The following is a 22,499-nucleotide window of genomic DNA, read 5'->3' as shown; positions in this document are numbered from 1 at the left end:
ATGAGGCCCCGGGGTGGGCCGTGCGAGGCGGGGGGACGGGCCGGAGCGCAGCTTTCGCTCTGGCAGCTGCGGGAGCTGTGGCCGCCCCTGGAGCTCGCCAGAGGCTGCCGCCGAGCGCCCGGCCGGCCGCTCCCCGAGGCCCGGCCCTGGAGGTGGGGAGCCGCGCGGAGGAGCTGGAAACTTTCCAGACAGGTAACTCCGCCGCCCGGGCCTGCGTGCGCGCTGGGCGCGGAGCTCGAGGGGGTCCTGGGGAGCCTGCGAAGGTGATGGGGAGCGTGGCAAAGCGGGTGGGCAAGTTTCTGGAGCCCCGCTCTTCCGCCGGGCACACCCAGAGGTTTCCGGGGATCGGCACGGACATGTTGGGCGCTCTCGGCCTTCGTCCCGTGGGCTCCAGGGAGCCCGCCTCTGCCCTGCGCCGACCGAACCCCCAGCGGAGCTGAGGTTACAGGGCATCGGGGGCGCGCGGGGGACACGCCGCGAGCTTCCAGACCGCCCCCCTCCCCGCCCGGAGCGCCTCTTCTCCCCCTTTCCCGCCTCGAGAACCTTCGGGTTTCTGCGCGGCCTGGGCTGCCCCCGAGTGTAGGGGTGCGCAGGTCCCGAAGTTGCCAAGTGAGTTTCAGCGAAGGGGGAGGAGGGGACGGCGTGTTACTGGCCCAGTGCTGGGCTGAAAGCCCCTAGCATCTCCTGATCCCAACGACCGTGATGATCACAGACAGGCTCTTTTCTTTAGGGGTGGCGGCGGCAGTGGAAGTTAGAGGAGTCACGGATGCTTTTTCCTCTGGGGGGGTCGGGGTGCGGAAGAAACCCGAATCGTCTTCAGCTTGTGAGCCGCCGTATGCTTGGAGCGTGGAGAGGTGGTCAGGGCTCCTATGAGGGTGCTAGTTTGTCCTGGAGGACTTTGGGGTACAGGCGCGCAGCCCGGAGGATGTGGGGGGCTCTTCGCTCCGGCGCGGCGGCTTTCCGGAACGGCTGGCTAGGAAGGAAGCCCTCGGCTTTGTGCTGCGTGTTTGCACACAAAAAAAAAGCGTCTCTGGACCGGCCAAACTTAACTTGGCCCATTGTGTCCGCGCCCCGGGAGGAAATGCGGCGGTGGCCAGGTAGTATTGCGGCGCCGTGGCCAAAGGGCCGGGGGCCGCTGGGCTGGGCGAGGGCCACCGCCCTGCCCACCCCTGTCCCTTCCAAACCCCTTTTGGCGAACCCGGATCCCCCGGTCGTAAACGTGGGAATCATCTCGGGCGCGCCGTTCTCCTGCAGGAGTCGGCTCGGGGAGGCTCGGAGGGCACCTTCATCTTGAACTTGACCCCCGGAGCAGCGTCGTCGTGCGGGTGGGTGATTACCAGGTAAAGGGTGGTGGCATCAACTCGGGCGCGGAAAGGAAATACCGGGTTCAAAAATCTTCGAGGAAGGGGCTCCGGGTTGCTGAGGTCGCTTCCTCCAGAAATGCTAGCCGCGCCGGGGAGAGCGGAAATTAAGGAGTGTGTTTGTAGGGGTGCCGCCGGGGGTGGGGGAGGAAAGGCGAGACCAGGGTCGCTGCGCTGAGGGCTGGTGTGTCTCCGTGGTGAAAACGGAGGGAGGCAGCGGCTCCGCTTCCAGCAGATCCGCTACTCTCTCGGTGTTTCCTTCCTGGGTCATCATCATTCCTGCCAGGCTGGCGCTCCTGGCACGGGGGAGGGGGAGGGGAGAAGAAGAAGAAGCTTCTCGGGAGGTATTTCAGATCTGTTTCCAGGAAGACGGGAGCTGCTTGGGTTTCCACAGCTGCTGCTGGAGTCCTGGGAATGGAAGACTTTAATGAGCGGCTCCTTACGAGTAGCCCTTTGCATGGTTGACGCATCTGAGCCCTGACATCTCTCGAAAGTGACATTTCCACAAACTTTTCAGCCAGCCAGAATGCCTGGTGGGTGTCAGTCAGCACGCATTGTAAATCTGTCCTGGCGCATGGAGAATGGAAAGTGCGTGTGAATCAAGGAACTATGGTATCTGACATCCTTCAGGGCTTCCTTCGAGGGGTGCGCCTGTTACCTGCCAAGTGAGGCCGGTCCAGGCTTCCGGACCCGTTGTGATTTGACAATAAGGGATGGGAAATCGTGTCAGTGGTTTTAGTGGAGGCAGGAAAGTCCAGAAATAAATTTAGGGTGGCTTTCATGCAGCTGTACTACCATAAACTTACTCTTGCTGCAACTTGCAAGCACTGCTTTTCCTGCCTCTCCACCACCCCCCTTTTTGGTCCAGTTAACCACCAGAATGTCCAAATTAGCATATTTTATATTCATCATGAAGTAAAAACGCAGCTGATTCATAGTCAACCCATTTCTGCTTCCCCTAACAGCCTGGAGAGGAAAAAAGAATCTTTTAGGTCTTTACCACTCACCATTTATTTAGTGTCATGGGGTGGGGGTGGAGGGTTGATGTGGGATGGTAGAGGACAGAGTTTCAGCATCCATGGAGTTGTCTTGATTAAACTGTCCATTTTTAGGCCATATCCTTGTCCGAGTTGTTGATAATTCTTATTAAACCCAGTATCCCTGCGTTGGTCCAGCTGTCATCCATATTAAAATGACGCCAGCCGGCAAAGCTAGAGGTTAACACGATGTCAGTGTTTCCATCAGACATTTCTAACCCAATTGTAAAGGTTTTGTCTGGGTTGCTGGTGGACTGTGGAGAGTCTCATAACCAGAAAAATGACTTTTATTTTTATCTTGCTAATGAAAAGTTCAGTTTAACTGTTAAGTTGCAGGAGTACAACTTATAAAAGCAAACTAAAATAGAGTTGTAGTTTGTGGGGGAGAGCATGATTTTTGTTTAGTGTCTAGGACAGTACTGTTTTGAACTGTTTTAGTACATATTTCAGTGGCAGAAAAAAATAGATTTCTGCTTCCCAAGTACTTTATATAAATGTTCATCATACAAGGTTCTTAAACTATCTTGGACCTTCAAGTTTTCTCATTCTAATTATCCCTAACATGGGATTGATTACCCTTTGTGTTAGTCCAGGTTGACTAGAGAAACAAATTCATAGACACTCATTTGTATAAGAAACAGCTTTATATTAAAAGTAATTGTATATTAAGAAAACATCCCAGCCCAGTCCAGATCAAGTCCCTAAGTCCGACATTAGCCCATTTGTCCTATACCAATCTATAAAGTCCTCCTCAGACTCAGACAACACATGCAATGAAGGCCAAATGCAGGAAGACCACAGGCCAGTAGGTGGAAGCGCTTATGGATCCAGTGCTGGTGGAAGCATCTCAGCACTGGCGTGGGTCTCCATGTGACTCCTCCAGCTCCAGGGCTCTGTGTCCATCAGTGTAGCTCCATGTGGCTTGTCAACAGGAATGTAAAGCAGTGTGTGTGCCCCGCCTCCAGGGAGGAAGACAGGAGTTCCCAGAATCCTCAGGATAAGGCCCTGCACACACTGAGGCTCATTGTCTATGACTTGATTGACAGGGTAGGCGCCACCCCTGCCCTCAGGTTGACAGATTATGTAACTGCCAAACCTTTAAATGCTAAAATTCTCCAAGAGCTCTGGGAACATAGGAATTCTGAAGCCCTCTCTCCCCCCAAAGATGATGACAGCAACAAAAATACAACGAAGCCCACTGTCATTGAGTTGATTCCAACTCATTGTGACCTTCTGATTAGGGTTTCTTAGACTGTACATCTTCTAGGAGTAGAGAGCCTCATCCCCATCCATTTCTGGTTTTGAACCATCAGCCTTGTGATTAGCAGTCGGAGGAGTAACCTGACTTGCCGCCAGGCCTCCAAACTGGAACCAGTACTAGGATATTGAAATACAGCACTTTGCGGTTTATTAAGGTGCTTTACTTAAAGGTTTCATACCTGATTCCTCAGTTAAGGAAACTAAGGCCCATTAATTTAGATATTTGCCCATCTATCAGTAATGGAGTTGAGCTTGATCCTAGTTGTTCTGATTATCTGCCCTCTTTTCCCTAGACTATCTTTATTCATGGAGTCACCCCTGAGGATATTGTGGCCACAAGAATTGGCTAGAAACTGAGAAAACAGACCAATACATGTGGCAGTTTCTCACTGTTTCATTTATGGGCTTATTTTGGCTTCAGAACCCCAGGGCTAACAAGGATGCTTTGATGTTGGGGATTAAAACCAGCTCCCTAATAATGGCAATAAAACTTTCTCCCCCAACAGAGTTTCAGAAATTCACATGCTTCTGATGAATCATTTGTTTATTTTCCACATCTTTATTAAGCAGGCTTCGGGGTGTAGTGTGATTTATCATCTGGACTGGTAGCCCAGGCGGCATTCTAGAGGAAATCACTTTTCAGATCTCTCTCTCTCTCTTTGAAAATAAAGAAATGAACATATCATTTGCCTTTCATCTTGGTATCTCTCAACCTAATAACAAAGCCTGGATAAGGATTCCTCTTTGTGTGGCTCATCGTTCCTGGAGTCTTCCGGCTGGTGTCTGCACGAGTGGTTTTGAAGCACTTTTTGTGCGAAGCCAACCCTTGCTTTATGCGCTTGGTGTAGTGGGAGAGGCAGTAGGCCGCAGGTGACCCATTTTCACTGTGTCCTCAAATGTTTGTGCTGTGCCCTTCTTGTCTATTTTGGAGCACAGGGAGTAGCACTCACCTCACAGCCGGTATGGATTTTCTTTAAAAGGTTCTGCAGTGAAGTGATGTGCTAAGCTATGGGCTCTTTTATGTCTTAGCAGCTTGCACATCTTCAGTTTTAAAAACATATCCCTAGCGGATTGGCTTTTCAAAATATTAAGCAATGGGGTGTGAACCTCAGGAAGAGGATGTATCCATCAGTGCCCATTAGCTGGCTATAAAAAAGTTGTGGTTAACATGGAATTGCTGCCAGTTCCCTGTGTGGACAAGAGCAAGCGTGAAGGAGGCAGTCTATGCTAACAAATGGGGCCCTGGTGGGGCAATAGTTAAGTGCTTGGCTGCAAACAAAAAAGTTGGTGGTTTGGACCCACCAGCCACTTGGAGGGGGAAAGTTAGGACGATAGCCGTGGACGCTCTGTGTGGCAGTGTGGCTCTGTCCTATAGGGTTGCCAGGAATCGAGGACTCCACAGCAGTGAGGAACTGCCAATGATGTTGGGAGCAGCCAAGCAGGAGAATGGCTTCTGGGTTTTGAGTGATAGCCATTTTGATTTAAAGGGCTCTCTGGAAACATCTTTGAGAATGTGACCTCCTGGTTTAGTATGGCTGTGATGCTGATGAGGAGGGTGGCCTTCTACAGGGAGAAGAGGGAGGGAGGGAGACAGACATAGACCTAGAGATAGACACACCAAGGGAAGTATTCTGGAGAGAAGGAGATTTGATGGTGTAGTGGTTACACATTGGGCTGCTCACTGCACGGTTAGCAATTAGAAGGCACCAGCTGCTCTGGGGGAGAGAGACGAGGCTCTCTACTCTCATAATGAATTAGTCTGGGAAACCCACGGGGGCAGTTCTACAGAGTCACGATGAGTCAGAATTGACTCAGTAGCAGTGAATTTGGTGTTTTGGATTATTCTGGAGAGAAGAGTCCCATCGGCAGGAACAATCAGGACAAGACAATTGTGAGAGGGCGGCAGCCCGGAATTCCTGGATGTTAGCACAGACCTGGCCCCTAACATGAGGGTCTTGGTCGGTACAAATCTTCCCCGAGCAGTTGCAGATCGTTGAGAATCCAGGATGTTTGACTGTGTAGCCCAGGGCCACAGTGACTCACCACTCTTCCTGCCCCACCCCAGCACACCTAGGGTGACACGCCAGTCATGAGCTGTGGCTTATACCTCAGTGGCAGGAGGGGAGGGGAGTGGGGCCATCCCTAAGACATACTTGATTCTGACCTTTCCATGCATCTATCCCATGCCGAGGTAGAATCCGCTCTCTCTCTTTTTTAAATCGTTTTATTAGGGGCTCATACGACTCTTATCATAGTCCATACATACATCAATTGTGTAAAGCACATTTGTACACTCATTGCTCTCGTCGGGTAGACTCCTCTCTTCCCCGTGCTTCTGAAGAGCCGTGAAAAAGAGGCAAGAATGCAGACGTTGTGATTTGTGTAGGTGAGAGCACCAGCTAGACCTACAGAATGTGCTTCCCTCCCCTGACGTTTTCCATACACATTTTTCTTTGGCGTGGTTTCAAGGGCTGTTTAATGACTCCATGACTATATATGTTACCATCTGACTTCATTATTATATATGTTACCAAGATGTATAGCACCAAGTCTGTTTTGACATCTAGGTGTTATCTGAGAAGCCTTGCCTCTTAGACAAAGGTCAGAGCCCTTAGGCTCAGGTGTGACTTATTTATTGATGCATCACCAGGGCCTAGCGCAGTGCCCAGTACACCCAGCATTGGTAATTGCACAGGCTCACGTCCCATCGTTCCATTTGGGTAAGACCCTAATTGGTCTGATATTGGCCAAAGACAAATTGTGGTTTCGCAGCACCCATTAGAAACACACAGTGTAGGTGCGGGCGAGTACCCCACAGAGAAAAGGGGTGTTTGTTATCATTAAGGGAAGAGAGGCGACTTGGGTAACCAAGAAGTACAAGCTGCTCACTGCAGTAGGTATTTACGGAAGTGCTTTTGCTGGCCATGACACCAACACACCTTATGCAGAAGGGTATGGATGTTTGTACTACTCTTGGGATGCACATCCCTGTAGTCACGAAAGGCCCTGGTGTCTTCCATGTTCTGAACGGCTGCATACACAGGCACTTGTGTAATGGGGTATTGGATTACTGCTCAAAAACTCGGAGCTGCCCATTATTCCCATGTAACCCATTATCCTCCCTCTCTCTCTGCTGAGCTTTACTCTACATTATTTGGGATTAGTAACGTCAGTTATTAATGTCTATTGAGTGCTTGCTGACTTTGAGCTAGATGCGTGGATTTTAAAAAGCATGTGCCAATGAAACAGCATAGCCCTTCATCTCCCGCTGCCCTTTATGCAGAGCGTGCTGTGGAAGGGATTGTGGGTTGCTGTTCTCCATTTTGTCCCCCTTCCCTCTTGTGGTGGAAAGCAACAATGATGTGTTGGGACTCAGAAATTGGAGCTGGGCCCAGTTGGATGGTCCTTCTGCCTGGGTCTAGGCACACTTCATGCCACATGACTCATGCGGGGGTCATTGCTGTAATCATTTGCCACATTACTTGATAACAACCCTGATTTGGGTTACGTTCCCATTTCTAAGGTGACCAGACGTCCTGCTTTTGGTGGGACAGTCCCGATTTAAAACGTCCTATGGCGTTTTTAAAAAGTCCTGATTTTTGGAAAGAAGGCACGACAAGCTAGGGAACGGTCTATTTGGCCCATATAGACCAAATTTTTAATCAAGACCTCCCCCACCCCCCAGTCAATGGTGTTCCGCTTTACCAATGTTAAAATCTGGTCACCTTACATTAGCCACATGCCTCAGGGTAAACGGCAAGTCTTCTGTTCAGGGGCAGTGACTCTTGATTAAGCCAAGGCAATTTTAGTATCTTACACCTGTTGCCGGGGACTGGTTGAAGAATAGGGATCTGATACCTATTGGGTCTCACCAATATGGGGAGCATGAAGTTGTTAGCAAAAGAGAGCCAGTTGGTGCGGAGGATTGCAGAATGCAAAGACGGAAGAGGCTTTTGATCACAATGATTTGTTTGAACTGCTTAATTAACTAATCCTGCAACGACTGTGATTGTTACCTTATCAACTGGACCAATAGGTACCGTCATGGGAAATGGAGAAAAGGTTGAGGTTGTGAAGGATTTTGTTTTGCTTGGATTCACCATCAATACTCATGGAAGTAGCAGTCAAGAAATCCAAAGACGTGTTGCATTAGGTAAATCTGCACAAGCCCTTTTTAAAGGCGATTGAAAAGCAAGGATGTCACTTTGAGGATTGAGGTGCACTGACCCAAGCCATGGTAGTTGGGCATTGAATAAGGAAGAGTGAAGAAGAATCAATTCATTTGAATTGTGCTTGCTGGAGAAGAATTTTGAAAGTACTGTGCACTGCTAAAAGGAAAAACCAATCTGTTTTGGAAGAAGTTTGGCCAGTGTGCTCCTTAGCGGCAAGGATAGCAAAGCAAGGATGGCGAGACTTCTTCTTTCATAGCTTGGATGTATTGTCAGGAGAGACCAGTCCCTGGAGAAGGATTTCATACTTGGTGTACAGTGGAGGGGCAGAACAGAAGAGGCAGGCTTTCAACAATATGGAATGACCTGGTGGCTGCAACAACGGGCTCAGGCATGGGAATAATCATGAAGATGGTGCTATGCCCGGGCAGTGTTAGGTTCAACTGTGCATGGCTGTGGGGTAGAGCCGACTTGCTCCAACAGCAGCAGCAGCACCCATTCTGGTGGCAGAGAGAGTTATGAAGTGGCCCGCCAACCGCAGGGTCAGGGAGAAAGATAGGCATTTCTACACCCACAAAGAGTGGTAGTCTTGGGACCCACAGGAGCAGTTCTCCCCTGTCCTGTTAGCGTTGCTACGTGTCAGAATCGGCTTGATAGTGTGAGTTACCACTCGAACTCAGGAACCACTCTCAATATGTGCGAGAGGAAAATATTTTCATTGTTTAAGATGGTTATCTTTGACATGAAGTGTGTACAGCATCCAGTAGTGGGGGAAAAATCCTAGAACAATATAAAAAATCTTAAAATTGACTAATATTTCAGATTAAAGGACCCCTGGTGGTGCAATGCTTAAGCACTGGTCTGCTACCCAGATGGTTGGGAGTTCAAAACCACCAGCAGCTCTGGGGGAGAAAGACTGGGCTTTCTACTCCCGTAAACAGTGACGGTCTTGGAAACCCATGGGAGGCCACAGTGCATCAGCATGGGCTCTGTAGCAGTGAGTTGGTTTTTGTCTTGAGTGGTTCATGGGCGTCCTTGGGTAGTGCCAGTGGTTACCGTGCTCACTTGGTTCCAGGGTACTTAACTCGACCCGTAGCACTGGGTAGAACTGCCTCTGTGTATTTCTGATCCTGTAACGCTTTACAAGAATCGAACGGCCAGTCTTTTCTCCCAGAGAGTGGCTGGTGGTTTCAAAGTGTTGACCTTTCCGTTAGCAACCCAACGTGACCTGCTCCCCCACCAGGCGTCCTTGCTAGGTGTCAGAATGGACTTGGGGACAGCGAGTTTGAGTGTCGTCCAGGAGTCCACTGAGAGTGTCTTGGAAGAAAGGCCTAGGGATCTCCTTCCGGAGAACATCATGGCAGCCCGTGGAGCGTCGTTCCCTGCTGACCCCAGAGAACATCATGGCAGCTGGTGGAGCGGATCTCCTTCCGGAGAACAGCATGGCAGCCCGTGGAGCGGATCTCCTTCCGGAGAACAGCATGGCAGCCCGTGGAGCGTCGCTCCCTGCTGACCCCAGAGAACAGCATGGCAGCCTGTGGAGCATCGTTCCCTGCTGACCCCAGGGTTGTGCCAGGAGTCAACCCTGAATGGAGGGCCGCTCTGTGGGTAGTGGTTATGCTTGGGCAGCTAACCACAGCCTCTAGTGAGCTCCCGACCAGTGAGGTTGGTTTGGCTTGTGTTCGGTTCAGTATTTAATACCTAGGTAGACAGTGATTGATGGATCTGACAATTTCCTGTAACTTAGGTCATCTGAGGTCGCCCGGAGGAAGAGTGGACAACCTGGCAGAATTTTACAACCTGGTGGGATTGACAGCAGTACCCTCATTCTTACCCTTGCTTCCTTGCTTCTAGTAACGTCTAGCCGTTTAAATGGGTTTATAGATTATATTATCTGTTTTTTGGAGCCCCGGTGGCGTAAGAGTTGGCCTGCTAGCAACAAGCGCTGTGTCTGCAGCGACCACCAAACAAAATCACAAGGTCATGTCTGGGCAGAGCCTTCCTGTTGGGAGCTCCGAGGTGGTGGACTGTCCGAGTGTAACAGCTGAGTGGAGTTCTCAGTGCGGCATGCCTTGCATAGAAGTGGATAACCGAGGGTGGACAGCTTGTTGGCTTTACAGTTGCCCCGGGTAGAGTGTGCTAGAGTGATGGAAAGCAGACATCTCCAAGGTCGTGAGGGTCAGAGACAGACAAGGTCTACGAAAGAGTCTGGAGTGTTGTAAGTCACAAAAGAGGCCTCACATTTGGTTGTTGCTCTTAAGCAGTGACTTGAAGCTTAGGCTTCTCTGTTGGTCTCGCGTGACCTCGTCTTTCTCCTTGGAGTTGTTGGCGTTAGCAGCTCGGTCTGTAGGCCGCTCTGTCCTAGGCCCCGCTCAAATAAACCGTTTCCTCATGAGTATATGTCTGGTAGATGCTCCACTTTCCAAATTTAAATGATTGTTAAGGTGATGGCCAGTGTGCTGTGCCTGTGGACGGTAGTCCACCATTGTAAGGGTCTTACCGCCTCTTCTTTTTCTCCTGGGAGAAGGGAGTCAGGCGGAGAACCCACAGTTGTTAAATACCAGCTCTGAGCCTGGTTAGGTTCTCTCACCTCCAGCCCTTAGTAACCTGAGGCAGGTAGAAGGCTCCACTTGCGTGTAAGGGATCCTCTTACGAGGAGATCTAGGATTTCAACCTGGGTCCATTTCCTCCCCAAAGTCGCTTTGTCGGCTCTCACACATGTTGCCTGCAGTCATACGTTCTCTCTTCATTTGGGAACCCAGCCCAGAGGTCAGTGGACAGTCATGATGCAGACTGCAACAGGTACAGTCCATCCATCCCCTGTCACCAGGCAAACAACAACAGCCCGGCCCGGAAGTATGAGAGGCGTGCAGAGTGAGCTCCAAGAGAACTGATCACCTGGTCAGAGTCCGGAGGGATCATGTGTCTGAACTGAGGCAGAATCAGTGTATTTGAATTACGGTGCTGGCGAAAATACTGACAGTGCGGTGGACTGCTCAAAGAACAAACAAATCTGTCGTGGATGAAGGACAGCCAGAATGCTCCTCAGAGGCAACGCTAGAGAGACTTCATCTCACATGGTTTTTGGCATGTTGTGATGAGAGACCAGGCCCTGGAGAAGACATCATGCTTGGCAAAGCAGAGGGACCGCAAAAAAAAAAAAAAAGAGAGAAATCAACGAGCTGGATTTACACAGTGGCTGCAACAATGGGCTCAAAAACACAAATAATTGTGTTTAGTTCTGTTGGGTTGCCATGAGTTGCAACAGCCTCAATGGCACCTAACAACAACAACAACAACAACAAGCACTTTTGAAAGTGTTTGGGCTCTTGAATAGAACAGAATGATATTTTCCTCAAATGAACTACAGATACAGTTGACAACTTCCCATAAAACATTTAGCACCAGAGTATGTAGGATTCATGGTAAGGTGAAGGTTTCTTGGCAACTAATTGTTAAGCACGCCAAGAGCCCATGCCTAAGAGGTAGAGCTCCTTCTAGTCTATTAAGATGGAAATTTGGGGGACTTTGAGGTGAATTTAGCAGCCCGGTGGTACAGTGGTTAATCCGCTAGCCACGCAGTGACAGCCCGCATTGTTAAAGATGTACCACTTTGGGAACCCCTAGGGCAGTTCTGTGCTGTCCTATGATTGCTTTCCGTGGGAATCACCTTCATGGCAGTGGGTTTGCTGAAATAACTCTCTTGGAAATCCTAAAGGATCACAAGCATTTTGGTTTCAGGTTTTTATTGGTAGTAGTAGTGGTTAGTAAGCCAGTAGTCATTAACCTTAAGAAATAAAGGCTTGCAAAATCTCTGAAGTATCTAAAGATAGTTTTGAAAAAGAAAAAGGTGCATGAATTACATCTGGGATGAATTGGAAGTCTCCTCCACTACAGAGTGCCAAGGCAGTAAGTTTGAATCAGTATAGTTTAACTCCTTAGTCAGGGGGTGGGGGTATTTTCAAATGGGAACTTCATATTATAGACAAAGTCCAGCTTAGAGACTAAGGCATCTTAAGTTAAGCAATAAACCTAATTATTTCAGAATGCCAAAGATACTGGGAATGTGAGTGCTTCCTAAAGTGAAAATCGGTGGGTATTGTGGAATCTTTCCTATGACAGGTTCTCAGATCAGCTCCATGGCAAACTGATTCTTAGGACGTCGGTCATTATATTGTGCCTGAACAGTAAGGCCCGTGGCTGGCGTAAACACGTGCTTGACTGCTCACCTAAAGACTGACCTTCAGACCTGCCCAAAGGCACCTGGACAGACAGGCCTGCTGATAGTAGCCAAGTAAACCCCCTGGAGCAGTGCTATGCTTGTGAGTTGGAATCGGCCCAATGACAATATGGTATATATATGAAAGAGAATCCCTGGATGATTCAAACTGATAAGGCCCTTGGCTGCTAATCAAAAGGTTGCAGGTTCAAATCTACCCTGAGGTGCCTTAGAAGAAAGGCTTGGCTGTCTACTAGTGAAAAACCAGCCATTGGAAACTCTCTGGAATATACTGGTCCACTGACTCAGCTGGGGCTGTGCTCCATCAGGATAAACTCAACAGCTACCGCTGCATGCAGGGAAAAATTGTCTGTGGTCAAAAAGGGACAACATCGGCTTAACCAACGTCAGCCAGGTGTGTTTGTGTTTCATGGCAGGGCTTTTTAGTCACCCGTAGTTCTGATGTCAGGGTGTCCCTGGTGATGCAGTGGCTAAAGCACTCAGCTGCCAACCAAAGTATTGGCAGTTCCAACCCACTGGTGCTCAGCAGGAGGCAGGTGTGACAGTGGGCTGTGTAAGAATTACAGCTCTGGCTTCACTGCCACTGCTGCCACTTCTCTGCGCCTCCTCCGATGTCAAGGCTGTCTCCTGGATGGAGGAGATTCAGTAAATGGGTCTCAGGGCCCGACAGGTATGGTGTGCTCCTGGCTCTTCTCTCTTGCCAGCTGGTTGTGAGATCCCCTCCTTGGTGCTGAGATGGCTGATTTTACACTCAGCAGGGTGTCGATGACATGAACCCTGTTGACAGTCACTCCCAGGGAATCGTAGGATCCAATCAGTATCTCTCTGAGCCTTCTCACCCAGAACTATTAGGACAACAAAGGCTGTTTGGCGGGACTAACATGGGGGTGGTTTGCAGAGCCATATGAAATACCTCATGCCTCCTTGGCTCTCTAACTCTCACACTTGCACTCACTCACTTGCTTTGTCTCGCTAACTCACCTGCTCCCCCCTGGCTTTCCGAAAACTTGGTGGAATTATCTTGTAGAAAGATCCATATATGAATTAGTTTGCTTCCGTCTGGTGTCACCTTGTTCTTTTGTGCCCTGTAAACTGGAGGTCAGGTGTAAAGGTACAGTTAAATTCGGGGATAAGCAATTTTGGTAAGCATAGGTCCTTAGGCTATGGTGTGTCTTGCCTACCCATGATGTGGGATGGGTATTCAAGGTGAGCAATTCATAGAGGGTTTGATGAAAATTTAAATACTCAATCAAATACAAAAATGACCCATAGTTTGGAAATTCATTTTAAAAAAATACAATAGCATATAAGTTGATTTTATTGGGATACGAAGGTATTCAAGATGCGTTTTTGTTCTAGGTGTGGCTGGAAACACATCCAGCTATTCTTCCCAGCTGGATAGTTAAATGGTTATCTTATGACTATAAACCATGTGCCTCTTTGGTGAAAGGGCTCGGGTGTTAAACATATGTGGTGGTTGAATTTTATTCCGAGCGAGCGAGTGTCTGAGTATAATGCTACTAAAAACCTTTTTATAAAGTTTGCTGATTTCTCGATGTGTATTCATAGTACCCGTGCGCCCAGTATTTACAGAATACGTCTCTGCGGAAGGCTCTTGCTAGTTTGAAGTAACAGCTTCACCTCCAAGTGCAGGATTTTATATTTACATTGTCTTGGAAACAGACATGTGGGTAAAAATTCCTGTGATAGCAGACTTCCTTAACATAATGTGCTGCTGAAATGTTTTCCCTTGATTTTCTTCCAAGTGCTTGTTGTAAGTCTGGACAGAAGTAAACGTAGAAGAACCCTGTGTAATAAAGACTAGCTGGCACATGTAGACTTGCTTTGGGTGATCACTGGTAACTGTCTTAGGCAGTTCCTAGTACATTCTTTATGTTAAATGCCTTAGAGGGCAGGCACTCTGATTTATCCGTTATAATTTGTCTGCGTTGCATAATAAGGTACTGTGAACAGAGTACGTACTTTGTACTGTGGTAGTAGTTAAAAAAATGCCTAGAAAAGTTGTTGCTGTCAACTTGACTCTGACTCATGTCATCCAATGGGTTACAGGACAGAAGCCGATCACTGAGCCTTTGTTCTGCAGTGACTGGTGCGTCCTTTAACTTAACAGCCCATGGCATCCTGCTTGTACCATCCAGAGACCTGACCAAAAGAAGGAGGCGAGAGCATGTGTTTTTGCATATGTGCATATATGTCTGTGGACGCATACACACACGTGCATATGTATTTATGCAGACACGTTGTCGGGAGAGAGCAGTCCCTGGAGAAAGACGTCATACCTGGCAAAGTGGAGGGGCAGGGAACGCTGACGACCCTCAAGGAGATGACTGAATGGACACAGAACCAGTCGAGAGGGCTTGGCATCACTGGGCAGTGTTTGGTTCTCTTGTGCATGGGCTCACTCTGAGTCAGGACCGACTGATGGTACCTGGCAACAGCACATGCGCATTGTCTCTGACTCACAGCAAGATTGCTTTTTATTTCCAGTCAGTTCTGATGAAGGTGGACTACATCGTTTTTTTTTGTTTTTTTTTAAAGAGTTTTTAAATTGGGAATCGGATGAAGATTTACACTGTAAATCCATTTTACATCCAGCAATCCATACACATTTTGTTTCATGACATTGATTCCAGTGTCCGCAATATAATTCCCCCTTCCTAGGTTTCTGCTTCCATTCTCCTAACCCTTTGGGCTTCTGAACTTTGCCCTTGGGTGAATGCTGCCTCCTCCCGCCTTTTAAGGAAAATCTCAATGGTTGGTTGGTTCTACAAGTACGCAGGTACCTAGTGTTGCCATTGGCTTTCTTGACGTGTTCACATGGTGGCAGAAAGTTTAGCCCCTGGGTTTGCCGAGTTCAGTTCGAGGCCTGAAGGATGACGTAGGCCCACAATCTTGGGCTTCCACCAGTTTCTAGCCAGCCATTAAGCCCTAGTTCTTCCATGACGTTCGGTTTCCATCTGTAGTTTTCTTCCCTTGTATCCGGGCCCTCCTAGTGGAATCCTCTCTGGGCTGTCTCTTGTGATGGCTGGGCACCATCTCCTTCTTCTGGCCTCAGAGTCCAGGAGGTGGAGGTTCCTGGGAGGTCTTTGGAGCGAATTGTCTCTCTGATTCTCGGTCTTCTTCATTCTTCTTAGCTCCACACGAGGAGAGACCTACAGTTACACCTTGTAACACGAGAACGCTTTTACGAACCCAGTTACTACTCACCAAACTGGGACGCATCATCTTTTCCATGTGGACTGTGCCGTGCCAACTGACTGTCATGATCCCGCTAGCTGTGGCTACTCAGGTGGCCTGGGAACACCATGGTCCTGTGCAGGCGGCCTAATTTTAGATGGCATTGTGTAGCGACAATGGCAACTAGAGGAAAGATGGTATTTATTATTGGTACTGGCTTGCTGCTAACAAATTGTCTGGTTTTTATGAAAATCCGTATTTTGAAATATCCAGTTGTTTACTGAGACCGTGAGAACATGAGAAATGCAGGAGACGACAGTAGTATTTGGCCCCTGTGTGGTTGAGAACAACAGTCACCTTCGTTTTGTTTTGCAAGATCAGTCTGCAGTGCCACACTCAAGTCATGACATGCATGCATGGTTGTTTACGCACTGTGCTGTTTCCACTCAGGAAGCTGCTTCCCTAGGGAAAACAGGGCTCGGTGCTTCCCTAAAGGGCTCTTGCTTTGCTTGTTAAAAATCCATGTAAAGGTTGAAGGGAAGCGTGTGGCCTCAGTTTTGAACAAGAAGAGTCAAAGAATCGTTTGTGGGACACATAGTTGCACTTTGATGAGCCTGCCATTTATGAAGAGCTCTTTTCAGTCAACTGTCTCTAGGTCCGGGCGCCCTTTGATTTTGTTAATCTCGTCCAGGAAAACATCTTGCCAATTGAAAAATAGCCGGTGGAGAGAAACGGGAGATTCACGTGGCCAACGAACGAACACATGGAAAGATGTTCCCAGTCATTAGCTATTGGGGGAGGCAAGTGGAAACCACATTGAGATTCCAGCGCACCGCTCAGAGCAAGCCCAGACTGAGAAAACAGAAAGCGACCAATGCTGGCAGAGTTGGGAGGAGAGGGATCCTTGCTCCCTTGCTGGTGGGATGGTGGATTGGTGCCATGGGAAATGGTATGGCGTGTCCTCAAGATACTAGAAATCGTGCCAGTTCCATCAGTGCCACTTCTGGGCATGTACCTGAGAGCTCTAATAGCAGCGACAAGAATAGACGCATGTGCACTTTTGTTCGTTGCAGCATTTTCCACGATAGCAAACAGATGGATACAACCTAATGGCTGTCTACCGATGACAAGATGGGCAGAGTGTGGTCCGTGCACACACGGACCCGTAAGGAGTAATGAGGCGTTCCAGCGATGTCCTGTGGAGGATGGTACGTTGTGTGAAATAAGTCACTCTCAAAAGGACAAATACTGAGTGATCTCACTTTTTTTGGTGTTTTCTTTAAAAGAGAGACTAAGTATGTGTGTAAGAAAGCAGTGTTCCAGGAAGGGCTACCAGGAATGAGAGGGAAGGCGAATCACTTTTCAAGCCGTCAACACTTGTTAGTTTTGGTTATAAGAAAGTGCCCCTCCCCCCAAAGGCCCCCCCAAACCCTCACTGCCATCAAGTCAGTGTCAAATCACAGAGACCCTATAGGACAGGGTAGAACTGCCCCTGTGGGTTTTTGAGACTGTAACCCTTTGTGGGAGTAGAAAGCCCCTTCTTTCTCCAGTGGCACAGTTGGTGGTTTTGAACGTCAGACCTTATGGATCACAGCCCAACTGGAAATCAGTATGCCGCCAGAGCTCACGAGAAGGGTGGTGCTGAATAAAGGCGGAGTTGGCACAACTTGACCAAGGTGAATGATGTCACGAGGAAGTACAAGGGAAGAAGGTATGGCTTTGGAAATGCTGTGATGTGTGCAATTTTGCAACTACAGTCATAAAAAATCAAAACATACCTGATTACACAGATATGTTTGTATATGTATATATGCCGAGGAAGCACACATAGTCTGATGCATATGTACAGGTGTTTCTGGAGGCCTGTATTCATACATGTCTGTGTGTGCTGCATCTATCGACATAAAGCACATAGGGGACACAGTCATGGATATTTATAGACGTATCCACATGCCTCACAGGATTGGTTTGCTGTCTTTGAGGACTTGGAATCACAGTCTCATGGGGCGACTAGGTCAGTTGGCACAACTCATAAAGGTAATGATTTACATTCTAGTTCGGTGCGTAGTGTCTGTGGTCTTCAGCACGATGTGTGGCCATCTGAGATGAACGATTAGTCTCCAGAGCCAAAAAGCAGGAAGGAAACCAAAGGTTCAGCGAAACGCCTAGCCGACTGGACTCCAGTCTACACGAACCATGGCCTCATCTACCTTGCTGCCAGAGCGAGCTCTCGCAGCCTCCGCCTCTGACGTCCCAACCCGAGAGACAATGGATCGTCCCGGACAGAATGGGGAAACAGGCAGAACAAAACTCGAATCCCTTTTTGAAAAGGGTCCCACTTCCGGGTCTGACGGACACTAGAAGAGCTCCCGAGTCCGTCCTTTCACTGCCGTCACACTGATTCCAGGCACCCTGTGTGACAAGGTAGAACTGCCCCTGTGGGCTTCCGAGACTGTAACTCTTTGGGGGAGTAGGAAGCCTGGGCTGGTGATCTTGACCCACGGACCTTGCAGTCACCAGCCAAGGCGTAACCACTTCGCCACCAGGGCTCTTCCACTATTCCCCTGGGAGACCTTCAGACTTAGGACTCAGACCACTACTGGAAGGGACCTTTTGTTCAAAGGCTTCACTGGCTCATAAAGGAAAGGATATCATCGCCCCTCTAACGCAAACTCAGGGCCATCAAGCCATTGCTGATGCATACAGACCCTGCAGGACAGGGTAGAATTGACCCTTTACAGGTCAATTCTAAAGCTGTGTCTTTATCCCTTAAAGCGACTGGTGGTTTAGAACCTCTGACCTTGTGGTAAGCAGCTTACTAGGTAATTGCTACGCCACCAGGGCTCCTGATTAAGCAAGCGAGACCCTTCTGCTGCCCCAGCTGCCGCTCTTGGACAGAAAGAAGACTGTGGATCCACCAGGCGTGGTTTCCCTCCCGCATGGAAAAAATGAGGCAGTGCCATTTCTGAAACACCATGATTAGGCTCTAAGTGGACAGGATTCAGAAAGATACTTCACTTTCCCACCGCTTGCGTCCCCCGCCTTTTTCATTAAGAACTGTCTTTATAAGCAGCACACTAAGTATAATATCCTTAGGAATTTACAGAGCTGAAAGTGCCTATGAGAGTGTTAACTGGCAAATTAGGAGCAGCTTTCATTTATCAAAGGGTGGTGGAGGTTTTGCATTCATTTTCCCAGCAAACATCTTAAAAATCTTTCTGTTGGGGTAAAATAATAAGCAGGGGTTTCAAAAAGTTTGTGGAAAAAATCCTGTGATCATTCAAATTCCGTTTTCCCACAGAATTTTCCCTCAGCCCCCTTGTGCATAGCATAGAAGATACCATCAAACTCTTTTTAAGTGTACAATTCTGTGGCATTTATTACATTTACAATTTTGCAGAACCATCACTGCTATCTATAAAATGTTTTCATCATCTCGTGTAGAAATGCCAAACCCGTTGCTGTGGGCGGGAGTGGGTGCGTGGGGTTGACTGACTCATAGTGACCCTGTGTGGCAGAGTGAGACTGGCCTGTGGCTTGCCAAGGCCACAGTCTTTCCAGAAGCAGACTGCCTCTGCCTTCTCTCTCAGAGAGGCTGGTGGGTTCAAACGGCCTACCTTGCCTTAGCAGCTGAGCCATTGTGCCACCAGGAAGCTCAGTATCTCTTCAGTCCACCCACCTGCCAGCCTTTCGCACTTGAATCTGGTGGTTGCCTTCTAACCCCCAACCTTTCTGGTTCTCTTAACCTTCGCTTGACTTGGGACCCCTTCCCAGCCATGCTAACCTGCAATCAACTCTCTGAGTCTATGAGTGTGCTTATTCTGGATGATCCATGTAGTAGAGTCAAGCAGTATTTCTCATTTTGGTATATGGCTTGTACATGACGTAATGTCAGAAGAGACCAGCCCTGGACAAGGAAGTCATGTCTGGTAAAGTGGAGGGCCAGCTGTCGGGGAAGATTGACACAGTAGCTGGGACAATGGACTGAGACATAACGACTGTGAGCATGGCCTGAGACCAGGCAGTGTTTGGGTCGCTGTGATGGCACCCAACACCGACAATAACAACATTGTCATGGTTCATCCGTACTGTAGCACGATGCAGTCCTTCGTTCCCTTTGGTGACCGGATATTATTTCACTGTGGAGATGCCACCTTTCAAAGGTTCTTTCGTGGGTTGGTGGGTATTTAGGGGTTTCTACTTTTTGGCTGTTGTGAATAATGCTGCTATGAGTATTTGTGCGCATCCTAGGTTTCCGGGTCTTTGGGCTAGAATTGCTAGAAATAGAATTGCTGAGTAACAAGGTAATTTTGTGTTTCGCTTTTCAACAAGTTTCTTTTGAGGGCTGTCTCTTTGCCTTCCCTCTGAGGCCCTGCCTAAAGGGACATGGAGGGTCTAGGGAGGCCTGGGGGCAGTGGGGACTCGGAGAAGGCAGGGGGAGGGAGGAGCAGGAGTGGGGGCTGAGGAAGGCTTCCCTGAGGAGTTTACATAGTGACCCAGCAGCTGGAAGGCTGGCTCAGAGGTACCTGGAGAAGGGGGCAGGGGGCTTTCTGGAAGGGCCGAGGTGAGCAGATGCTGGGGGACAGGAAGATGCATGCCTTACCTGCTGTGTCATTCTTTCTGGAACACACGTTGCTGGGCCTTTGGGTGCAGTGGCCAGGAAGAGGAAGCGGGTTGGGAAGGGCCTTGCTTGCTAGCCTGTGAAGTGCGGACTTGGACCTGCGGGGGAGCATGGAATCCTCAGGTCTGTGTGTGGCAGGGTGCAGGAGAGACTGGTGTGTGGGGACAAATGGGCGGTAGGGGGTCTGTGTTAGGAGTTTTTCGAACTAGGTCAAGTAACGACGTTTCAGGCCCGAGGTGCCCAGTGGAAGAAACACCCAGGTTGGTCCAGTACCCTTTATTGCTCCCATGCCGCTATCTTCACAGTCCTCTTTACGGGCCCAAAGTAAGCTGGCCAGGCCAGGGTCTGAGGCCACATGGACTGTCAGAACAGAAGGCATGAGACCATTTAGAAGGTGCACTTGGGAGATGAGAGCGTTGTCTCCTGTGTTCTGTGTTCCAGAAGAGAAAGGGAGTAGTTGGCGCTTCCAGGCTTGACAGCACAGGGTGGACCATGAGGAGTGATCTTAGTAATTGGGATCCCTGTCAGGAAGAGAGGGGTAGGGCTTGGTTTATAGCCCCTTCTGGATTATCCCCGCCAATTGCTCTGCAGGAGGGAGAGGAGGCTGTTTGCTTCCATAAAGATTTACAGCCTCAGAAGCTTTATGTAGGGTTACTGTGCGTCAGAGAGAAAGCTGAGGCTAGCTCCTCCTGCACAGATATAAAGTCCTAGCCCAAAGTGGCAGTCCCGTCCTGCCTTACAGGTTTGCTGTGAGCCAGAATCGCCTTGATGACCGTCAGTTTAGAGCCAGGACTGACGTCACGGCAGTGGGTGGTAGGTCTGGGTTATCCAGGAGTAGGAGTCTGTGGGTAGCACCAATGACAAAGTGCTGGACCGTTCCCAGAAAGGGTCCCTTTGAGCCAACTCAGAGGGGTCTTGGAAGAAAGGCCCAGAGATCTGCATCTGAAAGGTCATGGCTGCGAAACCCTGCTCACAGCTCTGCTCTGAAGCACGTGGAGTCCCTGAGGCAGACGCCAGTCAGTGGCAGCTCGTTTGGTCTGCAGTGTCCAGATGGACATGCTCGTTGGGCAGCTGGAAACATGCTCATGAAGAAGCGATCCAACCTCCTTTAAGACTTTCATTTACTGCTGGGTCACTGTGTCAGTTAGGACTTGTCCAGCCACACTCCAAACCTACTGCCATCGAGTCTTTGTCTAACTGCTGACCAGCCCAGCGCATAGCCCCCGTGCCACCAGGCGCCCCCCCCTTGAAGGAGGGGTCAACGTGAAAATTGTACCAAGCCAATAACACGAACCCATCGAAACATTTTTTTCACATTCAAGTTTCCAATCTGGGTGACGTTTCACCTAGAGAATAAGAATGCCCAAGGACGATGTTCTAAACATTCTTTATGCCCGATGTTATCAACATTGCTGAGGAAACTCGGCTGGAATAATTTTCGTGCAGTAACAATTTACCCCAAAGCACAGCTTCTAGATTTTTTGGATTTTTGTCCCCTTTGAGACTGCCAGCACATAGGTAATTCTTTGAAAAGCAGAGTCTAAGACAACATGGTCTTTACTACTTGTTTGACCCGAGTGACCTTAGGACACGCCCTTTCTCATCCAGCAGCTGCTCCGAGAGTCAGGGTTAAGAAGATGCTCTCAGGCTGACGGTTTGGGTCAGTTGCCTTAATCGCTCCACTCCAAAAACTCACTGCCGTCGAGCTGATTCCAAGTGATAGCAGTCCCAGAGGACAGGACAACTGCCTCTGTGGGTCTCTGTGACTGGTTCTTCACGGGAGTAGAAAGCCTCATCTTTCTCTCAAGGAGTGGCTGGTTGGTACCAAGTGCTGACCACTAGCAGCCTAGCGCATTGCCCACTACCCCATCAGGGCTCTGTGGAACCCAGGAAGCTGCCCTGTTTCTCGGATGGGATAGGGAACGCAGACCTGTGGTTCTCGGAGGCAGTACGCTCGGGATAAGCCCAGTGTGGCTTTCATGTTGCCCGGAGGCTGGCAAGGTTTCGGTGGCGATTCCAGAATTAAGAAGAACTGGTGGCATTGGGCTACTACACACAAGCCTGCAGTTGAAAACCAGCAGCTGCTCCGTGGAAGGTAAACGAGGCTTGCTTCTCTCATAAAGAGCTACAGTCTTGGAAACCAACACCAGCAGTTCTCCTTCTAAGAGGTTTGCTCCGAGTCAGTGCACTTGCTGGCGGTGTGAAGAAGGAGACCCTGCTAGCCAGTGTAAGCCTGGTGGACCACAGTGACCTGACCACAGGTAGACCAGAGCAGGGAGGGCAGGGTTTCCTTACATTTTGCCTGGAATGGTTGGGAGTTGGACAGGTCAGCTGCAAGGGCAGCTACTAGCAGCAGCAACAACAACAACAAGTTATTGACAATGCAGAGTTCCAGGCTCTGCCCCCCAGGTAGGTAGTGTGTTTGCAGGTCTGGATGGAGTTTGAGAATCTGCATGTGTAACTAAGGGGCTGGTAACAGCAAGGTCAGCAGTTTGAAACCACCAGCCTTTCCAACGGAGCAAGATGAGGCTTTCTACTCCTGTAAAGATTTAAAGCAGGGGTCCTCAAACTACAGCCCGCAGGCCACATGCAGCCCGCCGAGGACATTTATCC

At 49.2% G+C, this 22,499-nt stretch overlaps 1 protein-coding gene across 1 annotated transcript in view; it reads left to right on the top strand.

Moving 5' to 3' along the window:
* The first annotated feature begins 1,034 nt into the window (after positions 1-1,034).
* TANC1 (tetratricopeptide repeat, ankyrin repeat and coiled-coil containing 1) overlaps positions 1,035-22,499 on the top strand; it is a 296,536-nt gene continuing 275,071 nt past the window's right edge. Inside the window, exon 1 of the mRNA XM_045298122.1 lies at positions 1,035-1,097. Within this exon, the coding sequence (XP_045154057.1) occupies positions 1,082-1,097 (16 nt within the window). The 5' untranslated portion in view covers positions 1,035-1,081. The remainder of the gene's footprint in view (positions 1,098-22,499) is intronic.

The sequence above is a fragment of the Echinops telfairi genome, unplaced genomic scaffold, assembly GCF_000313985.2.
Source record: "Echinops telfairi isolate 266 unplaced genomic scaffold, ASM31398v2 ScPeMD7_4;HRSCAF=17, whole genome shotgun sequence".
NCBI classification, from domain to species: Eukaryota; Metazoa; Chordata; class Mammalia; order Afrosoricida; family Tenrecidae; genus Echinops; species Echinops telfairi.
This window is presented reverse-complemented; position numbering and strand designations above follow the sequence as displayed.